The 25,465-nt window shown below is 33.2% G+C and overlaps 3 protein-coding genes across 10 annotated transcripts in view; 1 reads left to right on the top strand and 2 right to left on the bottom strand.

Moving 5' to 3' along the window:
* LOC140673223 (sodium channel protein 60E) overlaps nt 1–11,873 on the bottom strand; it is a 73,702-nt gene extending 61,829 nt beyond the window's left edge. For all 8 annotated transcript variants that reach the window (XR_012048022.1, XR_012048021.1, XR_012048023.1 and 5 more), the window contains exon 1: nt 9,203–11,873. Coding sequence is in view for 5 of the 8 variants with exons in the window: in XM_072906012.1 (XP_072762113.1) it covers nt 9,203–10,570 (1,368 nt within the window). In the remaining 3 variants the exon portion in view is untranslated. The remainder of the gene's footprint in view (nt 1–9,202) is intronic.
* Nucleotides 157–25,465, top strand: part of Pyd (zonula occludens-like protein polychaetoid) — a 50,325-nt gene continuing 25,016 nt past the window's right edge. Inside the window, exon 1 of the mRNA XM_072906027.1 lies at nt 157–293. The gene's annotated coding sequence lies outside the window, so the exon portion shown is untranslated. The remainder of the gene's footprint in view (nt 294–25,465) is intronic.
* On the bottom strand, nt 19,723–23,634 carry LOC140673229 (trehalose transporter 1-like protein). Its single transcript, XM_072906030.1, has 3 exons — nt 23,319–23,634; nt 20,945–21,821; nt 19,723–20,530 (listed from the first exon to the last, which is right to left on the bottom strand). Exons 1-3 carry the CDS (start codon nt 23,497–23,499, stop codon nt 20,059–20,061), a joined length of 1,530 nt encoding a protein of 509 aa, XP_072762131.1. The 5' UTR covers nt 23,500–23,634; the 3' UTR covers nt 19,723–20,058.

Genomic DNA, 25,465 nt, shown 5'->3' with positions numbered 1-25,465 from the left:
CAAGGCATTCGGTTGTTTATCGGCGATTTATTACAGCTCGGTATAATATTATACATGGCGCGATGAAATATTACCTACATGCATCAAGACGATATATATATATATGTATATATAATATTGCGTTTTTCTGATGCAGGTGTTGCAGCTATATATATATATATATATATATATATATATATATATATATATATATATATAAGCATCTGCGGTTTGTTCCTGCGATATTCGGTGACTCATTTCCGCGATGGAAAAATTAAAGGAGATGTGCGTAGGCAGCTTTGTTCTTTGAATGCGTGAGTATTATATTTAATTCATCCAGCTATCCAAGCTGCGGAAAGCGTGTCGTCAAAATTGGTTCGATGATATTGTTGCGTTAAACGCGTATCGCGATTAACATATTCTATTCTCATCTCGGAAAGACGTAGACGTAAGTGGGATTTTTTTTTTTTTTTTTTTTTTTCATTGGCAACTTTGTTGACGAGTTTACAATATTGAGATACGGTTTAGAATGGCGCGTGTCTCAACGAACAACACGCACGCAATAATTGGAGAAACGTGTCATAACTTATGCCGACACGCTTCACGCAAATGTAACATGCAATTCTTTGATATTACTCGGTCGACATTGTAAACTGCCGTTTTCATTTTGCCTTGCTTTGATATCTAAATAATATGTGAAAGTATTTGCAATATTTGATGACGTATATAATGAAAAATATAAAAGTATCGTACGTAAATATTAAATATATCATGCAACATATATGTGACAGTAAAAAAAAAAAAAAAAAAATTTATGAATTATAATATCTTGCGAAGAAATAGTAGTATACCTGAATGAAAAAAGTACAAAGATAAATATCTGTCATATTTAAAACATGAGACATAGTTTTATTCTACTTTCAAGTCATAGATAAAATGTCAATGCTAATCTTAATTTTTCAACATTATATTAAATATCTTATAAAGATATAAAAGTGTAATAAAAATTTATACTTGAACATCATTTAATGCAATTAAATGCATATTTAAAGTACAATATTACAGATATTATCAGTTAGAGTATGTAAAAATAATATTGAAATATTTGCAAAATAAATTAAAATCTCTTAATGTTTTAATAAAAAATAATAATCTTCCTTTAATATATTATTTGAATAATTAATATTATATTAATATTTAATTATAATTGCAATGCGATAGTAATCCGAAATATTTTGTCGCATATCTATATATGTTTTTCGTATTATATACATAATGTTTTATACAAGATATTCTATTGTATTTGATTAAATTTTGGAGTAATCACTTTATTCAGTTTGCGATATATCTGTATTGTCTCATAATGAACTTAAAAATTCTGAAATATTCAAATGTACCTCCGTGCGAAAAATTTTTCTCTTTTATTTCATGGTAAGTAGCTACTGTGCAAAATTTTATACATTGGGCGCAATCATGTTGGTGTAGTTTTTCGTGCTGCACAGTTAAATTAAATTTTATATCTCTATGCACGAAACCAATATCTGAATAAATGCAGAAAAAATTGTTATTTACTGATAATATGTATTATTCTTGATATTTATTTGTAATTTTTTTTTTTAAATTAAGATTGGTTATTTTTTTTAGCTTTATACAGTTATTTACATATAAATATTTTGAAATATATTAATATTTATTGTATTGCACAATGTTTATTAAGTCACAAAAAATTATACAATTATCAAAATACATACGGAAAAGTAAATATTAATTAAATGTTAATCATAAAAATAATACAGTTTAGTATCACACATACACACGCACGCTGTTTTAAATTGTTTCAAATATTTTAAGAATCAGAAAAAAATCGATAGTAGATGTACATAATCTTAACGATGTAGGATTTGAACATGCACTTATTTCTGAAACAAGACAAGATTCAATCACCGTAAGAGAGTTGTATACATTAGCGTCTAAAGTAGAAAAGCGCGTTCGACGAAGCAACCAGGAAAAAAAAAGTAAACTCTTTATTTAAGCTCTTTTCCTAGATTTTCCATTTTCGTATATCGCGCGATAAAATGTTGACCTACTTGCGAATTCGGTTCTGATGCTAATTAATACCATAGATATGACTGCTTGATAAAAAATACGGGAACAACACTCGGCATAATTCGTCAAGCATTTATCCAGAAAATGTGGAAATGAAGTCTGTAATATATATTTGTGTGTGGGTGTGTGTGCTACGATATATTTGATATTAGATAATTTTTTTGCACATGTTTTCAAAAATAAAAAAAAGTATTTTGTTAAAAGGTCAAGTGTGATGTAGTTGGAAACAACATGCAGAACACGTAAATGACACAGACAAAATTGACCATCTAGGTCAATTTTATAACATCATAACACATATGAAGATATAAAAATATAATTAGAATATTAAATTAAAATAAAAAAGAAAAATGCATATTTAAAAAATATATTTTGTGTAATTTAATCTGGTTGATTTTTTTTAGAGGGCTTTATATATACATATATTAACTTGAAAAATTAATGCATTTTAAAATTGCTACACATAACCCTTAAATTATATGATATATAATATACAATAAACGTGTGACAGGATTTTAGATTTTACAAAATTTTTATGTATATTGAAAAATATGATAATATCGTTTCTATTAAATCATTTTAACAGAATATGACCAAGTGACCTTACACAGCAAGTTTGTACTATGTATAAAGAGTACGCGTTTTATTGAATGTCGCGCAATAAAATTGTATTTGTTTTATTAGCGAATTTACCATCTCCAGTGACATTTTATAAAACACATCAAAAAGTACTCTGAAGCTAGAAATAGCATTTTATTTTAAGAGTCAAAAAATATCAATCAAGTTAAAAATAGCAGTTTATTTTCAGAATTTAATTTCATTTCTTTTCAGAAAGAAAGTCACATTTGAAAAGTTTTCTTATAATATAACTAATATAATATTCTCTCTTCTACTTAGTTTTTTTTTTTTTATTATAGAATTCTATATAATAGTATTTTTTGTTCACTGCAATAATGCAATAATTGTGGCATGTGACATTTTACAGTCAATTTGTCAAATGTAACGATCGATAATTTCACGCTAATAGTTTCCAATATCAAAATCTTTCAATAAATAAGTTAAAAGAAACGTACAATTGTTTATGGATATGTACAATGGTAGCATAGTGACAGGTATCCATATCGCTACTCACACTCGTCAGTTACGACCATTAGCTTTCTCTCTCTCTCTCTCTCTCTCTCTCTCTCTCTCTCAACCGTTATATAATAATAGTCTCATATGTCTGATTACAAGACGGTACTAACTACTGCGCGTGGGCGGCCTGGACGTCTACTTTTCCACTGCGCAGTAGAATGACAGCATTATCGGTCGTAACGTGAATCTGTCGAAGAAAATTACATAGATGCTGTGTAAAAGCCACCTGTAAATACACTTGTACATTAGTGCTACGAAAGCATATACCAGCGAAAATCGAAAGTCCTTGTCTGCTTTCATGCGTAACCCCGTAGCATATAAAACGGCTTAAATCGCGGAAGTATTTATTGCTACATGAAATAGCATCGTGTCAAGTAGATTGTTGATAGAGCTATAGTCGCTTTATGTCGCGACAAAATGAATAAAACTGCATGGATATTGTTCAATGCTATTCAACGCAGCGAATGCATTTTTAAGTTGTTTATACATGAGTATGGATAACTTTTTTATATTTTTAATGAAAATTGGAAGACTTAAAGCCACTTTCGATTTGAGTTTATGAAAAATTAATGTTATTTATCGATTGTTTATTTATATGAAATGCAATTATAGATTTAATGCAATGTGCATTCCTTTTAGACTAATGGCCGTTAAATTGTGTCGTCAACTATATGCCAACTATTACATCGAGAGAGTCTCAGGTCAAGAACTTTCAAAGTTTACGCGTTAATTATTGAATTGCTCTGAATAATTTAAGACGCTCCTACATGTTTCTAGAAGATAGAAGATAGAACGACTAAATGTGCGGTTTTATACTTTACATATGTTTCTGACATATGTAATATATTGAGAATTCTTTGGCGGTTATCCAATCCACAAATTTGCAATATAATTGACTTGGTCATTGACTGGATTGATTTAATTGCGTATATTGTAATGTTTCGCATTACATTAAAAGCGTAATTTTATTTCTGCCGTTTTGTATTATCGTATTTTTTTATTACTTATATTTATTGATTCAAATGCTCTATTAATATTATTATTAAAAGATTAATAAAATATATCAATTAGTAATATTTAAAATAGATGAACAGAGTCGAAAATCCAATTGCAAGTGCAATATTATTAATTTTTTTTTCTTCTAAAAGCAGTTTATGTTGAAATACATTTTATTCTTTTTTTTTTAAACTATTTTTCTTACATTTACTGTAAACGTCATGTATATACATATATGCCATAAAACTTGTCGTAAATAAACCGAAACTTGGCCAATGGTTGTTGCAGGTATGTTCTGGCTTGTTACATTCACGAGACACTTACTGAATCAGGTTATTTCTAGAGTTTTACATATGAAATATTTTATAATTTATTCGGATATATTTTTGTTCTTTATATATATTATTCTCTTAGGTACCTAGATATTTTATCGTACATATATTTTAAATGAAAATAAAAGAAAAACTAAAATACTACAATTGTTCGAGAATCATTTAGCCATTTTAGTTGAATGATTTGAATAATATTAGCTAATTATCAAATGTGTAACTTTCACATTATTATTTGTTGATGTTTTGCATCGTAAAGAATTATGCCGACGTAAATTTGTTTTCGTAATATCAAAAGCGTATCGCGTATCGTGATCAAATGTGTACATCGATTGGCTTTCACGGTTCACGTCTAATCATTAACATAATTTTACGGACAACACATGCTATTATGATAATTTAGAATATCGATATCTATGTTATATCGAGAAAACAAAGTGATTGAAAGTACATTTGCGATCTCTGTCTGGATTCCTACTGTTTCCTTTGGTTTTCTGTGATATTGAAAATCTTTTCGACGGAAATTTGCTTCGTAAAAGGAAGCAACATGAATTTATTAGATATCGTGCTCTTTATTTTTGCCTTACAAAATGAAATATTCAATGTCTTTTGTGCGGATCGAATCGACACCAAAAAGCCACGACGAAAAGAATTTGAAAAGAGTTTATGCCGAAGCTATAAGTTAATTCCGAAATGTCGATTTCCGTTCACGATAGGCTAATAAAAAAATGCATTTCGTAAACCACATAAATTTCTCACATAAAACTAAATTATTGGTGATATATAGTTTATACATTCGAAATGTTTAAGACTTTAGGAGCACCAACATTGGAAATTTAAAGCGAGCATCGATTTTAACGATAGTCTAGAAAAATCTTTTTTGATAAAATATTAGTAGTGTTTAATATATATGATAAGAATGTTATTAATGTTATAAAAAAGTTATATAATATTTTTCACAAAACTTGAGGAAAATATAAATATTCGTATCATTTGTGTCATATTTTTTATATTGTGTATAAATTATAATATATGAGTCATTATATAATTTATACATTGATGATAACAATAATGTATAATATAACGGAAGAATGAAAAAGATCATTAAAAAAAAAGGCCATTAAAAAAGATATTATTAATCACCTTTATATAAATATATCACTATAAACATTATTTCAATGGATAATTTTTATATTATTTTATATAATTTTATATTATTTTATAACATTTTTATGTTATGTATTATATTAGACTTAGATGCCATCGTGATAGATGCAACAAAATCGATAAATATAAATAAATGTATTTTTATTTCGGAGAAACTTTTCGATAGGTGCGACTAGTAAAATGGAAAGTTTGATTTTAACACATTGACATCACACGTGTTTCCATTTAATTTCAAGATAAATTTAAACTCAATAAAATCAATTTAAAATATAATGTTGTGCGTATAAAATGCAGATTTATAATTAATATTCGTTTGTCCATCAGACTTTAATAAACTTTGCCTTCTCATATTATAATCCATATCAAACCTTAACGCAAAATAGTTTTAACATCATATTTCGAAATGTCAAATGTTTTAACTAACGTGCAAGAATCTTGTGCGATTTCTTGATAGCAAATAATACTTTTCGCAATTACACAATCGTGTGATTAATCTGACTGTGAGATTGATATCACCATCCGACGCAGAATATTGATCGCATTAAAGTCAGTTGCAATGGGAACTTAAAGCGAGCATCGATTTTAACGATACTCCGCAAAAATATACGCGGATATTTGTCTCTCTCTTTCTCTCTTTCTCTTTCTCTCTCTCTATTCCAAATGTATATTCGTTATAGTTTCTACGATATAGATGCAAAAGTTCGCTGTCTCTCGCATATACAAAAGCAGAAACTTTATAACAAATTCACCACTTCGTCTTGATTGCTCCTTGCAGCATCGAGATGTTTCCAACTCTGGTTGCACGATGTCGACCACAAACCGCGTGCAAACTAACTGTTTAGATGTGAAATTATAATCTTAATAAATGTCACGCATCCACGTGTCTCTGCCTCCTTACATTTCCGAGCTAATAACGAATATTTTTTTATTTTTAATATATTCTTAATCCGAATAGCTAATCAGAAATGACATTCCAGAAATATATTTGACATTGAATTTTGCACAAGATTATTTTTCTTATATTAATTCTTCTCTATATATTTTACAATATAAATTTTTTAACGCGTATATTTTTCAAAAACAATATTATAATGATAAAATTGCTACTTGTATAAAATTATTTAAAAGAATATATCGTACGTTTTTTTTTTATTGACACACATATTGTATACAAGTAAAATATAAAATATCCTTCAGTAATACTTTCCTGAGAAAGTAATATACTAGATATAAATAACATATATTTCAATTTTTGCTCGAAATATTGTCCGAATTAAATAAAATTCAACTATTTATCATTATTTATAGCGAATCTGTCGCTACGCAATGGAATGTAAATAATTGTATTATAAACTAAATTTTGCGCGACCTTGCTAGAAGCGTGACATATGCTAGCCGTCAGTCTGCCGAGGGAGTTGGTCTATTTTTTTCTCGCAAGCTTCTCGTTAAAATTACTCTAATAATATTTAAACTTTGCACACGTTCATTACATAAATGGAGAAATAAGAAGTTAGTTGTACAGTAGTTTTTATATATTATATATCTGTATGATTTTACATATTCTATTCCCAAAGAGAGAATAAAAAAAATATCGTAAAAATTTCAAAATATTGTGCCGACTATTTTTTCACATTTTTTTTTTCCAAAAAAATTTCGAAAATTTTTTGGTTCTCCTGGCTATAGAATGTTATACCTCGGCCTCTATTTTGAAAGGCTTTTCCGACGAAAACGCTTGCTTTTCACCAAGTTCCGTTGTCTCTTTTATCGGGTCATCTCGGTGCGGATATATCGTTATAACGCTCCGTCATCTATGCGCGAAATGGATCCTCTGTTATTCCATTGTGAGAAGATTTCCAATTGTCAAAGACAAATTATGTACAAAAGTTTTATTTTTTCAAACTACTACTAGGGGAAAAATTTAATTTTTTTATTTTTTCCCATAATTGTTTAAACAATCATTACTTTACTGAAAAGTTCAAAGGATTAAAATATACATTTTATCAAATTTTTTCCTCCGATATCAATAGCTCATGCGAATAGCAATATAGCATCTCTGCTTGAATTTGCAAGAGATTGAAACGTTCTTTATGCGAAAGGTTGCATACCATCACCACATTAAAGTCACATTCCACTTCTGATATCTCAATAAGACGATGCATTCTCGGCGTCCAATAAAAAGTCCGAGTATGAAATATTTCAAAAGCTATGAATATTATTCAATAAAATTCTGTACATTCTCTACAGTGTACGTTTAAATCTTTCGATAGATAAGAGCCCCGAGGGATGGCGACAGCTAATTTACAATAGAATAATTAAAGAGTAATTAAAAGCAATCCGACCTGCCTTTATGACCCACATAATCTTTCGTAAGAATTTCTTATTTGAGAACAAGTCGCGAATAGAGTCGCGATCGATTTTTAATATAAATATGCAATGCGCGTATACACATACATGTACAAATTTACCTAATTTTTTTCGTCATCCGTCTCTTTTTTTCATCGTCCTTTTTTCTCTCACTCTATATTTCCTTATGAAGAGATTTTGCCTGCTCTCTCTTTCTTTTTCTTTTTCTTTTTTTTTTTCTTTTTCTTTTTTTTTTTCTTTTAGTCATTTTTCTTTTTCTGTTTTGCCAATCTGTCATCGCCCATCCTCTCCTCTCTCTCTCTCTCTCTCTCTCTCTCTCTCTTTCGTGCTCTTCTTTTTGTTTTAAGCTCCTTTCTGTCTGCCCTTCGCATATCTCCGGTGAATCTACCATTTCCTTTTATTTTTCCTCTCTATCTTTCTTTTTTTTAATCATCACCTACTGTTTCTTTGCTATCTCTGTTCCACTCGTTTTACCGAGCGGAGAAATTTATTTATACAGAAACAAAAATCTCTCGCGCGGTCGACCGATATTTGCTCTCGCCTGCTGGCAACATTCGGCGATATAAAGTGGAAATACACGTTCGTTGAAGCTGTATCGCGGCGCGTTATAACGTTTCTCGGTTGCGTGGTCCTTTAACATTTTCCTTTATAGATTTAAGATAACTATGATAAGCTCTGGCAACTTTGAAATTGAACTTTTTTGATTTTGTCTTGATACGCAAACTACTTTTTTTTTATCTAAAGGAATTGCGAACCAGCAATATGTTTTAATGACTGCTTTCTTCAATAACGGTTAATTCTATTTATAAGTTAATTATTTTTATTTTTTAATCTATACATTATCTATACATATTGTAATATATATATATATTTTATATATTTAATATATAAATATATATGTATATATAATTTTTATATATTATATATATGATGTTGCATTATACAATATTATAATATACACATGTATATAATACATACTATATGTATTATAGACAATTAGACAATTGAAGAAAAAAAAGGCAATTATTTGTTAATATGAGATAATTTTATCCGGCAGCGAATCAAAGATGTAAAAGTAAGAAGGTGGAAAATATAAGAATATAGAATATACGATTGAAATCACTCACCTCGTCGTAGATGAAATTGTCGATTTCTTCCAATGGCCTGCCGTAGAGCTCGTTCGGAAATGGTTCGAATTTATTTGGCAGTACGGCACCATCTTCCACCGACATTTTTCTCTTAGGTTGAAAGCCATATTCGCGCACTAATTGCACAGTCTTATTTTCTAATCTGTCGAGGCTCTCCTTCGTGAATGGTTTGACCGTTTGCTTGCCGCCTTTGGTGGTGCCGGGTGTCCTTGCACCGGGTGATTTGTCCTCGATCTTGGACACGGGAACGTCACTCGGGAACGATGCAGCTTGAGGAGTTACGACATCCACTTGGATCTCCGCGCTTCCGGAATCTCCGGTACCGGAATCGGCGGAGGTGCCGGCAGTTCCGGCCAATGGTGGTCGCAGCCTCGTGCTGTCTTGCACTCTAGAACCGACTCTTTTAATTGGCGGAGACTCGCTCTTCTTAGATTCTGGAGAGGTCGGTTTTTCCGTCACTGGAGATGTTGGCGGTGAACTTTGAATTTCCTTTGCTCCGCCAATGTTCATCGTTTTGAAAATGGCGATATTCTCGTGGTTCTCTTCCAACAGCGAGCTTGGATGTTTGTATGGCTCACGTTCCTCCTTCTCGCCATTCCGATAGGCTCTCGTCGTAGTCTTTGGACGAACCTTGGCCTGCGATTCCTCATATTCGGTATATTCAGGTGGACTTAGGCCCGCGTACGATGGCGGCAGTCGCTCGACCGACCTCGACACCCGTTGGTCTCTGTCGGGTTCTCTCGAGGAGGGAACACGAGGCGAGAGTCCTTCGGAGTATCTCGAGGAACCTTCTCCGAAGCGACGCAGCCTAAACTCCTCGTCAGTGATTTCTCTGGCTGATACGCCGGACCGTACGAACGGTTCTCTCCAACCGACAGGAAACTCGGAGGATCCTCGAGCGGACCTCTCCGGCGAAGGCGAAGCCTGCCTCGGATGATCCTCCAGTCGCCTCGGCCAACTCTTTTCCACCGGAAGCGAGCCATGATGGTCTCTTCGCACCAAGTTGTCACCGAATTCCCGATGTCTGGCTCCGACGCCGGATCTTCTGAATGGCTGAGGTGTCCTGGAGATTGCTCCTCTAAGGTAATCCTGACCGTCAAAGTCTCTGCTACTGCCTGGGAGATTAAGACTTCTCTGACTACCGCTGTCTCTAGGTCGATCGTTCGGATTTCCCGTTGGTCCGTAGATACCCTCCTTCGCTAATTCATCCAATTCTTCTCTGCTTAGGTTTTTTACGTACAGTCCGGCCACTCGGGGTCGGTTCGTGAAACCATTGTCCTCCGAACCGCTGCTCGGAGGGCTGGGAGGACCTTTATACCCCTCGCTCCCGCCCCGCCGAGATGTCATTGGGATCTATGCTCGATCATCCCTTTTGATCCTGTACTACTTTCGTCCATCTCATGCTATCGCTAAATTGTCTTGATTCGATCTCCGCTAATCGCGATATCTACGCTGTTATCCGATCGATTAGCTAGCAGGATTTTGAAATATAAAAGAATGCGAAATCGAGCAATTTCTTCTGCTTCTCCGTTCTTATCTGCTTTCGATTTTTCAACAAAGTTTTAATCATTACGAATGCATATAATATATTTTGGAACACCACAGTCGTTTTCTAGCAATATTTTTTAAATTGTACTTTTACGTTGCGCACGTTCGATTAAATTTTCGTCAATTAAACATTCGTGAAATCTGCATTCGAAATTTATTTAAATACAGAAATCGTACTTCTCTTTTTTTTTTTTTTTTCCCCCCTTTTTGAGACATTTAGAATTTTGCGATTCAAGATGAAAAGTTCACAGTACAAAAGAGAACAGCCTCGTGGACGCGGTTAGCGATGTTGACGCACTAAACTGCAAAATTATACCGTATACGACGCGACGGTTTGTTTTCTCAGTTGAATTTTCAAATATTGAAGCAACTTATTGGAAATGGATTACAGATAGGCAGATAATATCCGATAGATTTTTTGCTATTGACGCTTTCAATAGCGATGAATGTTGGTGTGTTCGCGTGTGATGGATGATGACAGGGACTTTTCGCAATCCGTTTTCGCACTTTGAAAGTTTGCTTGTCGGTTTCGCTTGTCGGAAACCGTTGCGTATGACGGATTGCGACGGTGGTTAGGCCGATATATTGCGAGGATTCGCTAGACAGGGTGAAACGTGTAAAGGCCAGGATTTTGACGTGCTTTCTCCGTGTCAACCACGAACCTCTTGAAATTCTCGAAAAGGATCTTCGATCGCAACCCGCCTCGAGTTATATCGCCATTGCGATTCTCGCTCGAGCTTCGAGCTTAGCTTCACCTTATTGTCGAAAGCGGTTTACACATTACTCGCGCGGCCAAGTATATATACTCTTCGTGTCGTATCGTGTCGTGTCGTGTCGTGACTTTAAGAGGTCAAGGAGTTTGTACCTGTGTGTGCTGCACATAGCTCATTCTGAATGTCAACGACTAACCCAAGTGTCATAGTCTGCTTTAAGCATCGACCGATCGCGTTAATAGCTCTGCAATAGAGCTCCGATTTGTTTTTTGTTTTCTTTTTTTTCCTCCACCACAGTCGGCGGGATAAATTTCATTATATATCAATTATTATATGCGTGCGTATACCGCGAGTGAAAATGGCCCTCGTGATTTCCCGCCGTCGCCGTCGCCGTCGCCGTCGCCGTCGCCGTCGCCGTCATCGATCATCCGTGACTGCGTCACTGAGGCGCGTGATATTATCATGTGAATCGCTGATAGCGCGTATTATAGCTGATGCAAAGCCGAGCCGAAGAATAAGCGCGGCGAGCTGGGATATTGGATCGATTACTCGATCAATAATTTAGAACGCGGAAACGTCTGTCCGTTCGTCGATCGCGAGCTTTTGTTCTTTACCGGTTTTTTCGCTAAATTTTCGATAAATGCTTGTAGATAAATTCACGTCTCGGAAATGCAACGACGGTGTGACGGAAGCGTCGCCGTCTCCCGGTCGATCACCCTGACCCTCTCAACATTTATAGCTCGCGCTCGCGCTCCGATCCGGAATCACGTGAATGTGTCACAGTGTAGAGAGATATAGATCTTGAAGACAAATTATCGGCGATATTGTCAAGAGGACGCAAGACAATCGTGCTGTTTGTTGAGATACACACCGGCGCGGCGGGAAAGGCGCGTCCGCCTACACTCAATTACGACACGCGAACAGCGTGGTCGCTTCGTATCAACGCGCCACTATCATCATCACTATAACACCCACATCACCACGAGGCGTCGAGACGAGATCGAAACGGCCGAGGCTGGTATCCCCCAGTTGGCACTCACTCGTCGTTTATCACCGTATTATCCGGCGAGGTACAACAGTGGTCGTTGCGAATGGTGGTACGGTCGAGCGGAGGAAAAAAGTCGAAAGCGAGAAGGAGAGAAAACGTTGGGACGGGAGAGCGCGAGAGAGAAAAAAAAAAGAGGAGAGAGAGAGAGAGAGAAAAATAAAGCCGGATAGAGAGAGGGAGAGAGAGAGAGACAGAGACAGAGACAGAAGAAAAAGAGAGAGAGAGAGAGAGAGAGAGAGAGAGATAGAGAGAACCGTGGTGCACCCTCGTCGTATAGTTCGGTAAATTCTGTTCGAGCGGGGGTGCAAAATCACGGGCGTCTCTTACGAGAGCTGTGGCGGCACTGTCGGCACTGAACCCCACCGGTATCGTGGTAGCGTGCGCGCGCGCGCGTATCGAACCGAGCCGAGCCGGAGGCCGGAGAACGCCGGCCGCACGGAATCTCTTCGTCCTCCGTCCTCCGTCGCCGCCGCGTCGACGTGGCTACACACACGCGCGCGCGCGCACATATACATGGCGAAGGGTGAGGGCGGGGAACGCTTGCCGGTGGTGGTGATGGTATCGCGAGGGGTACCGCGTACCTGCACGAACACCCACCGCTGCTGACGCCAACCCCCACCCCCGCGGCGAACGAGCGCAGTCAACCCCCCTGCAGGTTGTGGCGGTGGCGATAGCGATGGTGGTGGTGGTGGTGGTGGTGGTGGTGGTGGTGGTGGTGGTGTAGGCAAGCAGGATGACGGCAAACAGGCGGACCGGCCGAACGAGAGAACGGTACCCCGAGGATACCGTCCGCGTAGGACACGCGCTGTAATTGATTCGCCAATCGACACCAGAATCCGCCGGATGCGAGAGAGCGAGTTGACAGTTGGCGCCAACAGGCGAAACAGCCCTTCCGCGGACGCGGGTAAATTTTCGTCCTTACGTGATTATCGCTCTCTCGCATCCGTTGCGATCATTTAACATCTATTTCACGGCTATTTCGCTGTCGTCGCCCGGATTTCAATTCGATTCAGAGATTCGGGATGCATCGTTAATGGGCGGCTATCGAAGGCTCATTGGCCGCGTTGGCGGCTTTTTTCCTCCACGCAAATTTAAGTCTGAAATTATATTGTCCGCGTATATTATCTCCGACGAGATTATCTCTTTGTGTTAGATAACGAATTTCCGTGATATGATAAATTATGGAAATCGATAGTTCGAATGAGAATCTTAATCGGTTTGTCGACCACTTTTCTCTTGACGCAAATTTGATCAGAGATCTCATTATGGATAATGAACAAACACATCGAGAAGCTGTCATTTCGCGACGTTACATGAAATCGGTACGGCATAATCGACTTCTTATCGGATGTATAAGTATGGATAATTAAAATTTAGATTAATCTCGAAATAATATTTCCTTGAAAGAATTTTAACCAATAAATTGAGCAAATCTCGAAGAACGCTTATTTTTTTTCAACGTATCATTTTGATACAAATCACCCGATAAAGTGGAAATCAGTAATAGGTGTGATCGATTAGCATTAGTATGATTTTATCTCAATGGAGATTAATTAGAGTCGTACGTTAAATGCGGCAAAGGTAACTTATTACATACATTGTGGCAACGTGATAATATTATGTAACGGACACTTTTATGTATTGCAAAATGGTTAATGAAACGTGAAAATTATAGCGATGGAGGTATAAAATTTTGATAAATTGAAAAACACTTGTTAGCAAAAATTTAAACACATAATTCTCTATATATTAATTATCAAGTAAAATTAAATATTTTTACTAATTAACCTCTTAAAGTGTAAATATGGCAAAATCTGGTTTTTCAATTACTATCAAATTAACTTAATTTTATTATTACTTTAATAAAAATGTAATTTAAAATTTAATAATATCTATATCATTGCTTAAGTTAAAGTAATGGAGTTTTATAATATAATGGGCTTGCGTCTAAATTTATTCAGAAAACATATTTTTTCCATATTTTAACGGTGAGTCAGCAGTCATTGCTGTAAGTAATACGCAATTTGTTAGGATTAAACTTGAGAAGAATAAAGGAATATAAACGATTCTGCCAGGTTGATTTTCTTCCGTCCTTACGAGAATTACACAATTTCTCTCCATTATATGATTATCCCGTCTGAATTAAAGCGAAGATAATCGGTCCGCGACATTACCTGATATCCGAGAAATATAAATCTAACGACTAAAATGACATTAACTTTAATAGGCGGAATATGACCTGTATGCAAAGGGAATCTTAAACGCGCCGAAAGTATACTTGAGACTATTTTGTACCGGCTTCTGTCTCTTAAATTCGATGTGTGATTTTTCTATTTAATGTTATTTATAACACAATTAATGTTATTTAATGATTGTATAATTTAACCCGAGGAATTGAATATTTATTGCAAGTTTCAAATGATTATCGTACGTTAATCGTTAATCGTAGTATATGTTAATGATATCATTTGTTTTGTCATTTACATATCGAATAAATCGCGATTTAGAGCTCGCGCTTAATCATAATAATTAATTACAGAGCTAACAATAAATGAAACGCTTAATTTGTTTCATTTTTCTAGAAAACAATGTCGCTAATAACACTCACGATTCGTATGGTTTTGAATGTCTATGGTTTTTTGCTGTGAATTGCAAAACCTATTGGATAAGTACATTACCCTCGGAAAGTATCCGGACGTACATTCCCACGAGTATAAGGTACTTTCTCTCGAGTGCGCGAGCAATCTTGCAATAAGTTCTCCCTCGAAGAAGAACTCTAAAGTCAAGTGGGGTAATTGAAATTGGGTTGAATAAAAGCGTGCGATAATATTTTCTATAAATATTGATTAAAATTTATTTCAATTAATAATAAGGAGGTATTTATAATAATTAAAAGCGAAAAAGATTTTTAATCATTGAAAAAGAAGTATAACTGCTTGTGTCTAAATGTTAATGTTTTGAATTTTTCGAAAAAAAAAAAAAATTGAATATGCTTTTAAAATAAGTGAAATAATAAAAAACAGCATTACTATCAATTGCAGTTATTAATATTGTCACACAATCAAACGCAAGTAATAACTTCAATCATTATTATATGTTGTGTCAGGGTTATTTATTTATCATAAAATTAAATTAAGGAAAAGACAAATTCATTCGTTTATGATTTTTGATAAATATTTAAATTTGCATCAAAGATATTTTGAAACGATAAATTTTTTTCCATTTACAGGAATTATTTATATATATTTTTATGATAATGTACTTTCTTACATCATCTTTCTAATGATGTGTATATATTTTTTCATTTTTATCGGTATTGTATTTTTCTTGCGAAATATACATTTCACAGAGTATTCTTAGTTTCGTCTTGATAACGAAAGATTATTCGATCGCGCTTGAATATGCATCTAAATGCATAGTTTCTACAAAACCTTGCAGACATGATGCTTTGTAATATTTCTTGTAAGCTAAGCTACCGATGTTGGATAAGTCACGGTGTAATACATCGCTTCTGCGACGGACATGTAACGCTAGCGCTGTTTGCAATTTTCTATTCGTGTGGTTGTAACTGCCGTAAATTATGAAACATATCTTGTCCTTGATTTAATATTCAAAGGTATTCAGATCGAGGACACGCGGAACGCGCGTTTATGAATACGGAATGTCACCGAACAAACAATTTTTAGATTAACTACGATGTAAATGCCTAATAATAATAATAATGATGCCGCGATGTTCTTCCATTTGTCTTCTTAACTAAACGTATGAAACGCTCAAACTGACTTTATAAAGAATTAATCATCACAGGTAAAGTTTTTTACAAAAATAAATATCGCGAGTTTTATTAAACTAAGACTTTTTCAACAAAAATAGCAAGAAAAGTCTGACAAATAATATATATATATATATATATATATATATATATATATATATATATATATATATATATATAATAAAAATATACATACGTGTGTGATATGAATTGCATTTTGCGAGAAGAGAAAAGACGTATCCCAAGAAAATTTATTTGACAGAAAAAAGAAAAAATATTTTTTATGCAAATGAGGACATTCATTAGAAAATCATGAATATATAAAAAAGCTTTGACACATTATTATACATTTTCTTAATAGATATATTACGACACAATTGAAGCGTCTTCATAACAACAATCAAAAGCTCGTTGTTAAAGCAACAGAGAATACAGCGGATATTACTTTACATATATATTCTTACCTGTCCAACCACTCTTGCGACGCGTGATTACAACTTCTCTTTCATCCTCGTATCCCCTCGCACCATAATAGTCTTTAGAGACAGCGAAACGGGACGACGAAACTCCCCACAATGTGGAACGTCATCAGCGAGACTTATGAAGGATAAGTTGTTCAAACCTCCGGAAACCGAGTCCTACTTAGGGTTTATAGCATCATACGCCAAGTTTTCATCTCTCCGCGAGTGCTGATGCTTGCTTGCTTATTTATACTTTCATGAGAAATTTCATATTTTTCTTAGCGATACGTCTCTTAGGGATACGTCAGTTATCGCACTCTCTTGCACAGAATTATATTTTTATATGCCATTATATTCTTTTATATATTTTTAACATTATATTTTTATCGAGCTTTGCATATATTTATAGGATTTTTAAATATTGTTCATCAGATGTTTAATATTTTATTCTATTATTATTTTTTCACTAATTGTAAGCCTATCTAGAGAATAGAATGAGTTTTCTTATTAAAAACTGAAATAATTATTTTTCTACTAAAATTTAATTAAACTTTTGTGTCTTTTTTACGTATTCTCTGAAATTTAAATATGAAATATCTGAACACCATGTCTCAAATTAAGATAAAGTCCAGAGAATCAAGACTTTATTTAGAAATTGGAATTTTAATAAGTATAATAATTCTTAATTCTTAATAATTCGTAATAATTAAGAAAGACGTGGAATAAAATTTTTGTTAAAAAAATTTTGCTTTAAATCAGTTAGGAAATTCATAAATTTTATGTTTATAATTTTTCTGTAATTTTTCTGTATTTAAAAAAAAAATTATAATTTGCCTTGTGTTACAATCGCAATAATAACCGGGCAAGAGATAGAAATACAGAAACAAGGATTTGCGTCAAGTGAGACGACATAATCGCATTAAAGCCAATATCAAATACAAAGCGGTACTCTGTGTGTGAAAAGTGCGTCACAGACAGAGCGCTAGTATTGTAAGCACGTCCGAGGAATACGCGGAGAATAGCACAGCGTCATCACTTGATCCCTAACTCGAATCAAACAGTAATCTTCCCATTGTGAAATTCAGCGCACTATCACTGTGGGCGAATGAATTGCCTTATCGTTTGAAAAGTGTTACACGTGATAAAAAACTAGATTCTACTTGTCTGTACTGCAACAAGTACCTACTGATCTCGCAAAAACTATAAATTTAAGATAAAAATTGATAGAAATTTATATTTTTTAGTGAAATTAATTTTCGAGATAAATTCTTTTCTTTCTTTATTTATACATCATATAAATTGAAAAATGTAAAAAATATTTGACAAAAGATGCTTCAAGATTAAGAATTGTGGGCTTGGTTTTAAAAAATAAGTTGCATATAAATATATTTTATAAATTTAATTTTTCCTTGATGCTTTCATGCAAAATAACATGGATATCTTTAAGAAAAAACAAGCAATGTAACTTATACATTGCTTGTTCACAAGTGATAAATATATTTATTCATTTCTATTACCGAGACTCGATAAGAAAGGCAAGTGCTACTGAATATGCGAAAGAAATTTGCTACGTTATCGTTTGTTGTTATTTATTTATTAGGAAAACCATACTTGTAATATTTTTCTATGCACAGCAATAAATTTATACCAATGAAACAAAATTAAAATATGTTGAATTTTTGTGACTTTCTTACAATTTTTGTTTTAATTTATTTTAATTTGTAAAAAAATTTGCAGAGAAAAGCAGTAAAAAAAACTTTACTGTATATTGCAGGTCAGAGAACACTTTTCATTGTCTTTTATAATTTAATATTTTATTTATTATAAATGTTTTTTTTTTTTTACATATTTAACACTCTTTTGTACTGCAACGATAACACCATTGTAATATTTTTTAAACATTGCAATTTTTGAACGAAGAAATTAAATAGGTTATTACATTATTTACAACGTTTGATAATGGACTTATCGAGTAACGCTGAAATGTGGGTAGTTATTATTTAATTTATTCTTATTTAAACTACACTATTTATATAAAAATTAATGAAGTTTTATAATGCGATATATATTTATATATTTAGATTCAAAAACACAAGTGATAAACTATGATCTTTAACAAAATAATAAGAAAATTAATTCTGAATATTAAACTATCACATGTTAACTTGACATTTTGAGAAATTATTATTCACTTGTTCGAGATATTATTTGATTAAAAATTGTCAATTGAAAAAGTATGATTGTATATGCGATTGAAATAATTTTTTATTATTGATGTATACGTATATACATATACGTGAAAGATTTATTCTCGATAATGGATGTATTTAAAGTTATATTATAATTTTAAATGACATTTATAATTCGAGAAAAGAAAAATTTCTTCCAATGAATGCAAATATCTAAAGATAAAAATTGTTTTTATATAACTCTCTCATATTTTTTGATTATTAATGTTTATATGTATTTTGGTTAATATGTATCAATATCGTTTTAGTAAAGTAATTATATGATCAAATTACATCTCGAACTATTTTTAAATTATTTGAAATTATTTTAAAAAAGTAACGCGAGAGAGAATGTCACGTATATTCGTCACAATAAACGTAAGTACAGCACATGACATCTAACAGAGGGAAATCTCTTTAGTTCAGACCTCACAGTTGGTCGGTAACATTATTTGCTAACGAAATTTTGTTAATTCGGTACAAAAATATTGATACTATATATAATACTAAAAACACATTGTCTTAAAATAACAAAATTATACCTCGTGTTCGATACATGTTGTTTTGATAAGTAAAATGATAGAAAGTATTATAGAGAATATCTATTGGTAAGTGAGATAATTCGGAATAAAAATTGGATTTAATTTTATTGAAATAATTAAAGTGAAAAATTTGTATATAAAAAAAGATCTCAGATTTATACATTTTATTCTTTGTACGAGTCTTAATACTTTAAATTTCTAAAAAATTATTACATATATTATGCATTTATTTGTCCTCAAATTTCCGTAATTTTTTTTAAACAATAATTATGTTCCTCAAATGAGGAATAAAAATATAAAGAATTTATAATAAACAGTCATTTATATGGAAAAACAATAATAAAATTTCCTGAAAAAAAAAAAAAAAGAAAAGAAATAAAAATTAAAGTATAAAAAGTCACGTATATTAATTCTTCTCCTTTATGGATCCTCACGATTTGTCGAACAGGAACTATCAATAACTAATCTTTGTCCTGAACGTGACACGACAAGGTAACCGTTTTTGACGGCATGAGAGAGATTTTCAGGCCGGTTCGACCGGATACTTTATGTTCGATTCTTTCTTTCGTTCGAGCTTCTTCTGTATTTCCTGCAACGTTTTACCTTTCGTCTCCGGTACCACAAAGTACACAAATGCAACGGACGTGGCAGTGAAGCACGAGAATGTCCAGAAAGTCGCTGCCTGGCCGATCTGGTACTCCATGAGCGGGAACAGCTTGGTGACAGCGAACACGAGGCTCCAATGTGTCATGATCGATATGCTGCTGGCGACGCCTTTGGTTTCCGGCGAGAATATCTCGCTTATTACTGTGAAGGGTACGGATCCGTAACCGATCGAGAAGACAATATTGAAGAAAGCGAGACTGGTCAGCGGTACCCAGCCGAAGGCGCTCACGTCGCTTCCTTCGTCCTTGAATTTGAAGTAGTAACCCAGGATGGCCAAGCAGATGGTCATGAACGCGCCGGATATTACGAGGAGTGGTTTGCGACCAAATCTAAAGGAATCGAAAGAGAATGGATTGGCTTACAATTTTATTATGTAATATCACAGGACAGCAGTTAATTGTCACGCAAATATTATAATTTGTCTTTTAGAAATGTATGCAGAATATTTTCTTTAAGGTAGAAAAAGCTGCTATCATTTTATAATGCAATATTATAATACAAGGATCAAATGAAAAAAATTATAAAAATCAAAGTTTATGGAATAAAGAATAAACCCGCATAAAAAATTAATTCAATTGGATATTAAAAAAGAGATAGAAAGAAGAAATTAACTGATGAGAATAATCGCTAGACGGTTTATTAAAAATTTCACGGCTGACACGTCCGCTTCGAAATAAATAAAGATTCCGATTTAGAGAGAATGGCTAATTGATTTGCAAGATTATACCGAATACGATTCTCACCTGTCGATTACGGTAGCGACAAATATCGTCATCACGACTTCGGTGAGGCCGATAACGATGGTGGCCAGGAATGGATCGATCGTGCTGTCGGCCGCCTGGAAGATGTTGACAGTATAGAAGAGAACCGCATCCACCCCGCACAATTGTTGGAAGAACATGAGTCCCACGCAAGTGACGGCAGCCCTACGTCCGGCCTTGGTTCCGACAAGGTCCTTGATACCACCCGTCGCTTTCGCTATCCTATTCACATCATCTTGGAGAACGGTTATTTCCCCGACAATATCGTAACGTGATCCTCGTAGAATCGTCAGAACTTTGACGGCTTCATCTTCGCGGCCCCGTTGCATCAACCACATGGGCGATTCCGGCATGAAAGGCGCCCCTAGGACGAAGGGAACCAGAACGGCGCAGCAGGCGATGTTGAAGATCAGGTAGGAGCAATAGGCACCGGCCACGTACGAGAAGAGAATTCCCGAAGAGAAGAGCAGGGGAAAGAAGGCACCTAGGGCGCCCCGAATTGACGCGTGGGCGATCTCGCCGATGTAGACGGGCACGAGGACGCACGCCGCCCCGGCACCAATTCCACCAACGAACCTCGCGACATATATGCTGATGAGGTTCCTGGTTGTAATCAAGGTGAGCCAGCATGTGACAAACGGCACGACCGTCAAGGTGATGGCCCACTTGCGGCCTATCCAATCGGCGAATTTGCCGGCCGGCACGGCACCTGCGATCGCACCCAACGCTAACAAGGATGATATCCACGAGATCTGATTCTCGGACAGTTTGAGAAGGAAGGACTCTTCCGACGTGAGGTACGGCAGAATTGGCGACGACCAACCGAGCGTTATACCGGCTTGCATGCCGACTAGTGCAGCTGCAAAGAAATTCCGCATTCTTATCGTCAAAGGAAACAAATCGAGAAGAGCACCTTGAATTTTATTAAAAACACGAAATAATTTTGCTAAATAATATTGGAAATAATTCAAAAGGATTCTAAATCACGGAATCATTTCAATCGATTGAAAATTATTTTTTTATATTACTTTTTTAAATCGCAAAAATCCACTCTTCACTGAAGCGCGCTGAAGCAAAAACTTATCGAACATATTGAATAATTTTATTGCTTTAAAAAGTGTCTTAAATATTATATAGTAATAATATTTTTTCTACATTAAATTGACAAAATTTTTCTTCTATGACAATAAAATTTTTTTCTGTATAAAGTGTAACTTTATTATTATACATCGTATCTTTTAATCTCTTTGAAATACTTTTCTGACAAATGATAACGGTGTTGATTTAATGTACAACGAAATAGTGATTAAATTATTATTCATTCATATCGTGCGTGTCAATCAAAAAAAAAAATCAAATCTCTGACTGTAGATATTTGATTATAAAATAATTGAACGGAATTTTGTATAACAAGTAAGATTGATACAATTATCGAAGATAATTGATGCAAAATAATGCATATATAATACATCATAATCTTGAAACAATCGAAACAGTTTATCAAACATTTACCAAAACATTATTGAAATTGTTCTTTGGCTTTGTAAATTCAATGACCCGCACAATCTTATCAATCTTTCATTATGATAAGTATTTAAAATTTTAAGTAGTGAACTAATTATCAATTAAGGTAATTAATTTTATTATTTTATTTTGCAAATAAAATAATATTTTTTTTTACTATTATGAAGAATTATATACTTTATAATTTACGAATGAAAATTATTGGAAAAATATATTTCTTAAAGACAATGTTTCTTAAAGAATCTTTTCACTAAAATATATGAGCGGTTTATCTTATAAAATAAGTGAAGAATATCGAACCATCAAAAAAAATGGAATAAAACCATAAAACACGATGTAAAAATGATTAACAAGAGCTTTTTGTAAACTTATTCCAGACTAAAAACTTTAGTCGAGGATTACAAAGCTTTTTTTTCGCAATAAATGTCATAAGCAGATAGATAAGTATTTGATTTAATCGTAAGCAGGTCTCAAGAAGTCGATTACTTTAGATAATATCGATATCGTGAGACAATGTGTCGGCCTCATTATACACACACACACACACACACACAATTTTATACTTTGCAATGCATTATATGAAATATTTAAGTTTTGAAAAATAAAACTATTAAAAATATGATTAAAAATATTTATTTTTGTTTTGATCGATAGAAAAATTGAATACATTTGTATAATTTATTCCAATGCTTTTTTCTGTATTTTTTATCGTGTCTGTGCAATTTTCAATGAGTATATCAGTTGTGTGCATGTAGGAAGATTAATTTTTTAAATTTCGATGTTTCTCGTTAAAAAGATGATTACTTTTCTCTAGATCTTACATATTACTTACCGCAAAAACTAATTAGAAATTGAAAACGCTTTTTTCCTTTGCCGGAAGAATCCGCAGCATTCGACACTTGTGACACTTGTGTGTACTTCTCCTTCCGTTCATCCGGTGACGGTAAGGTGACCAGAAAAGGTTTTGACGGAGCGTCGTTAATGTGCATCGTCGTGGTGGTGCCAATTGTCATTTTGACTTGATAAGAAAAAAAGAAACTGTCGCGAAATCACGAGCTCACGTGTTTACGATAAACGCGATGGTAAACTGTCGCGAGATAAAACTGTCTGAAGACAAAAAGCGAGCGTTCTGTACGTCTTTGGCCCCCTCAATATACTGAAGGTGTGTATCGCACCGATTTATATCTCCAACAAATGCTTATCGTGAAATGCGCCGATATCATTTACGTACGTAATGTCAGTTACATACGCGATCATCACCTACCACCTCCCACGAAAATTAACAATGTCGGGAGGGTAATTTTATTGTAATTTCACAATTAAATAAGTACTTGTTCCAGCACATTCATTTTGACGGAATTTGATTGACATAATTTTTTCTATGTATTATATAATGTAGTGCAAACAAATTTTGTTTAAAGATAATTTAATTACTAAAATTAGCGGATATTATCAAAATGAGAGGAAATCATCAGGACGAGATAAATCAGTGGCAAATTTTTATAGACATAGAATTTTGTTTATACAAAAGAAAATTCTACTTAATGTTAATATTATGATTTAAAGTTTTGATAAAGATTGAGAGATAAAAATTAACGATCAATTTTCAGTTGAAAGTGTAATGTCGGACTTTGCATTTTTCTTTGTATTTATCGTATGTATTTAGTATTTATTAAATGTATTTAGCTTAGCAACACAAACGTGTTATCTTAAATAGCAGTTATTTTCTACGAATTTTATATATATATATATAAGTGGTTAATAAATATATTCAATCTCTCCCCTAAAATGTGAGATAAAATTGTCCATTATACATTTCTGTTTTGTATTGAATAATAGAACTATAAAATAACTGCTATATATATTATGTCGAGAATATTATTAAATAATAATATTAAAATTTTTATGTGACACAAGTGAATTATAAATAAGCTATAAAAGAATTGTAAAGAAGCTTTAAAAAAAGTTGACCTTCAAATTTGTGCTATTGAGAGTTTATAAATGTACTTTTTCTCCTAAGATTTCCCCAGAGAGAAAACATTTGTGTAAATAATGGAAGTGAAATTTGTTAGATATTCTTTCTACATAAGAGTTTAAAAGTTTAAAACATGTCAATAAAGAAAGGATCTTTTTTATTTGTGTTTGAAAAATTACTATTTAAAGTAATTTATTAAAGATTTTTAAATAATTATTAAATAATTTTTAAATGTTACAATATTTATAGCTTAAAATACGAGGTAAAAAAGTCCTCTAAATTGCACATTAAACTTTTATTGCTATATTTATTATAATAAAATCTCTTATACGTAAATATTTCCAAGTATTCTTAAATTTATTCTTAATATTTATAAGTATTTTTATTTCTAGTGCATTGATTTTTGAGAAAGTTATATAGATCATAGACACACGCGATGCCTGATTGAAAAAGTTCACATGAATAAGTACACGTTTGAACATATTAATCTTGACGAAATTACTTTGATCCACGTATTTTATTTTAAATTAATATTCATAGCAACACATAAGGGAGATACACATGCCTAAAATGTTTTGTTAATTGTTAATTTGCACGCTAAACGAATATATTATTCGCATAAAGTAATAAGTCGAAGATAAATGTGGATCCAAGTGCAGATTTGCTTTCATAAAACACAATAGCTTTGTTAATAAAGTTGATATGTACTATCTTGAGTATATCCACACTAGTATAGTCACACTAACAACATATTATAGTCCGCGAAAAAAATGCCATTTTTATAAATAAAAAAAAGTAATAACTTTTAACATATTACATCACATTTAAATTTGTATGTACTTTCAAGCGCCTATTTATGCTTAAAAGAATTGTAGAGTTATTTTTATGTAGTTTTGTCTAAAAAAATGTAACTTTTTATATGAGCATGTTACGGTCACTGATGGGACAATTAATGACACGTTTTTATTATACTAAATTAAGATAGACTGCTTCTTTACAAAACC

Source organism: Anoplolepis gracilipes, chromosome 14 (genome assembly GCF_047496725.1).
Source record: "Anoplolepis gracilipes chromosome 14, ASM4749672v1, whole genome shotgun sequence".
NCBI lineage: Eukaryota > Metazoa > Arthropoda > Insecta > Hymenoptera > Formicidae > Anoplolepis > Anoplolepis gracilipes.
This window is presented reverse-complemented; position numbering and strand designations above follow the sequence as displayed.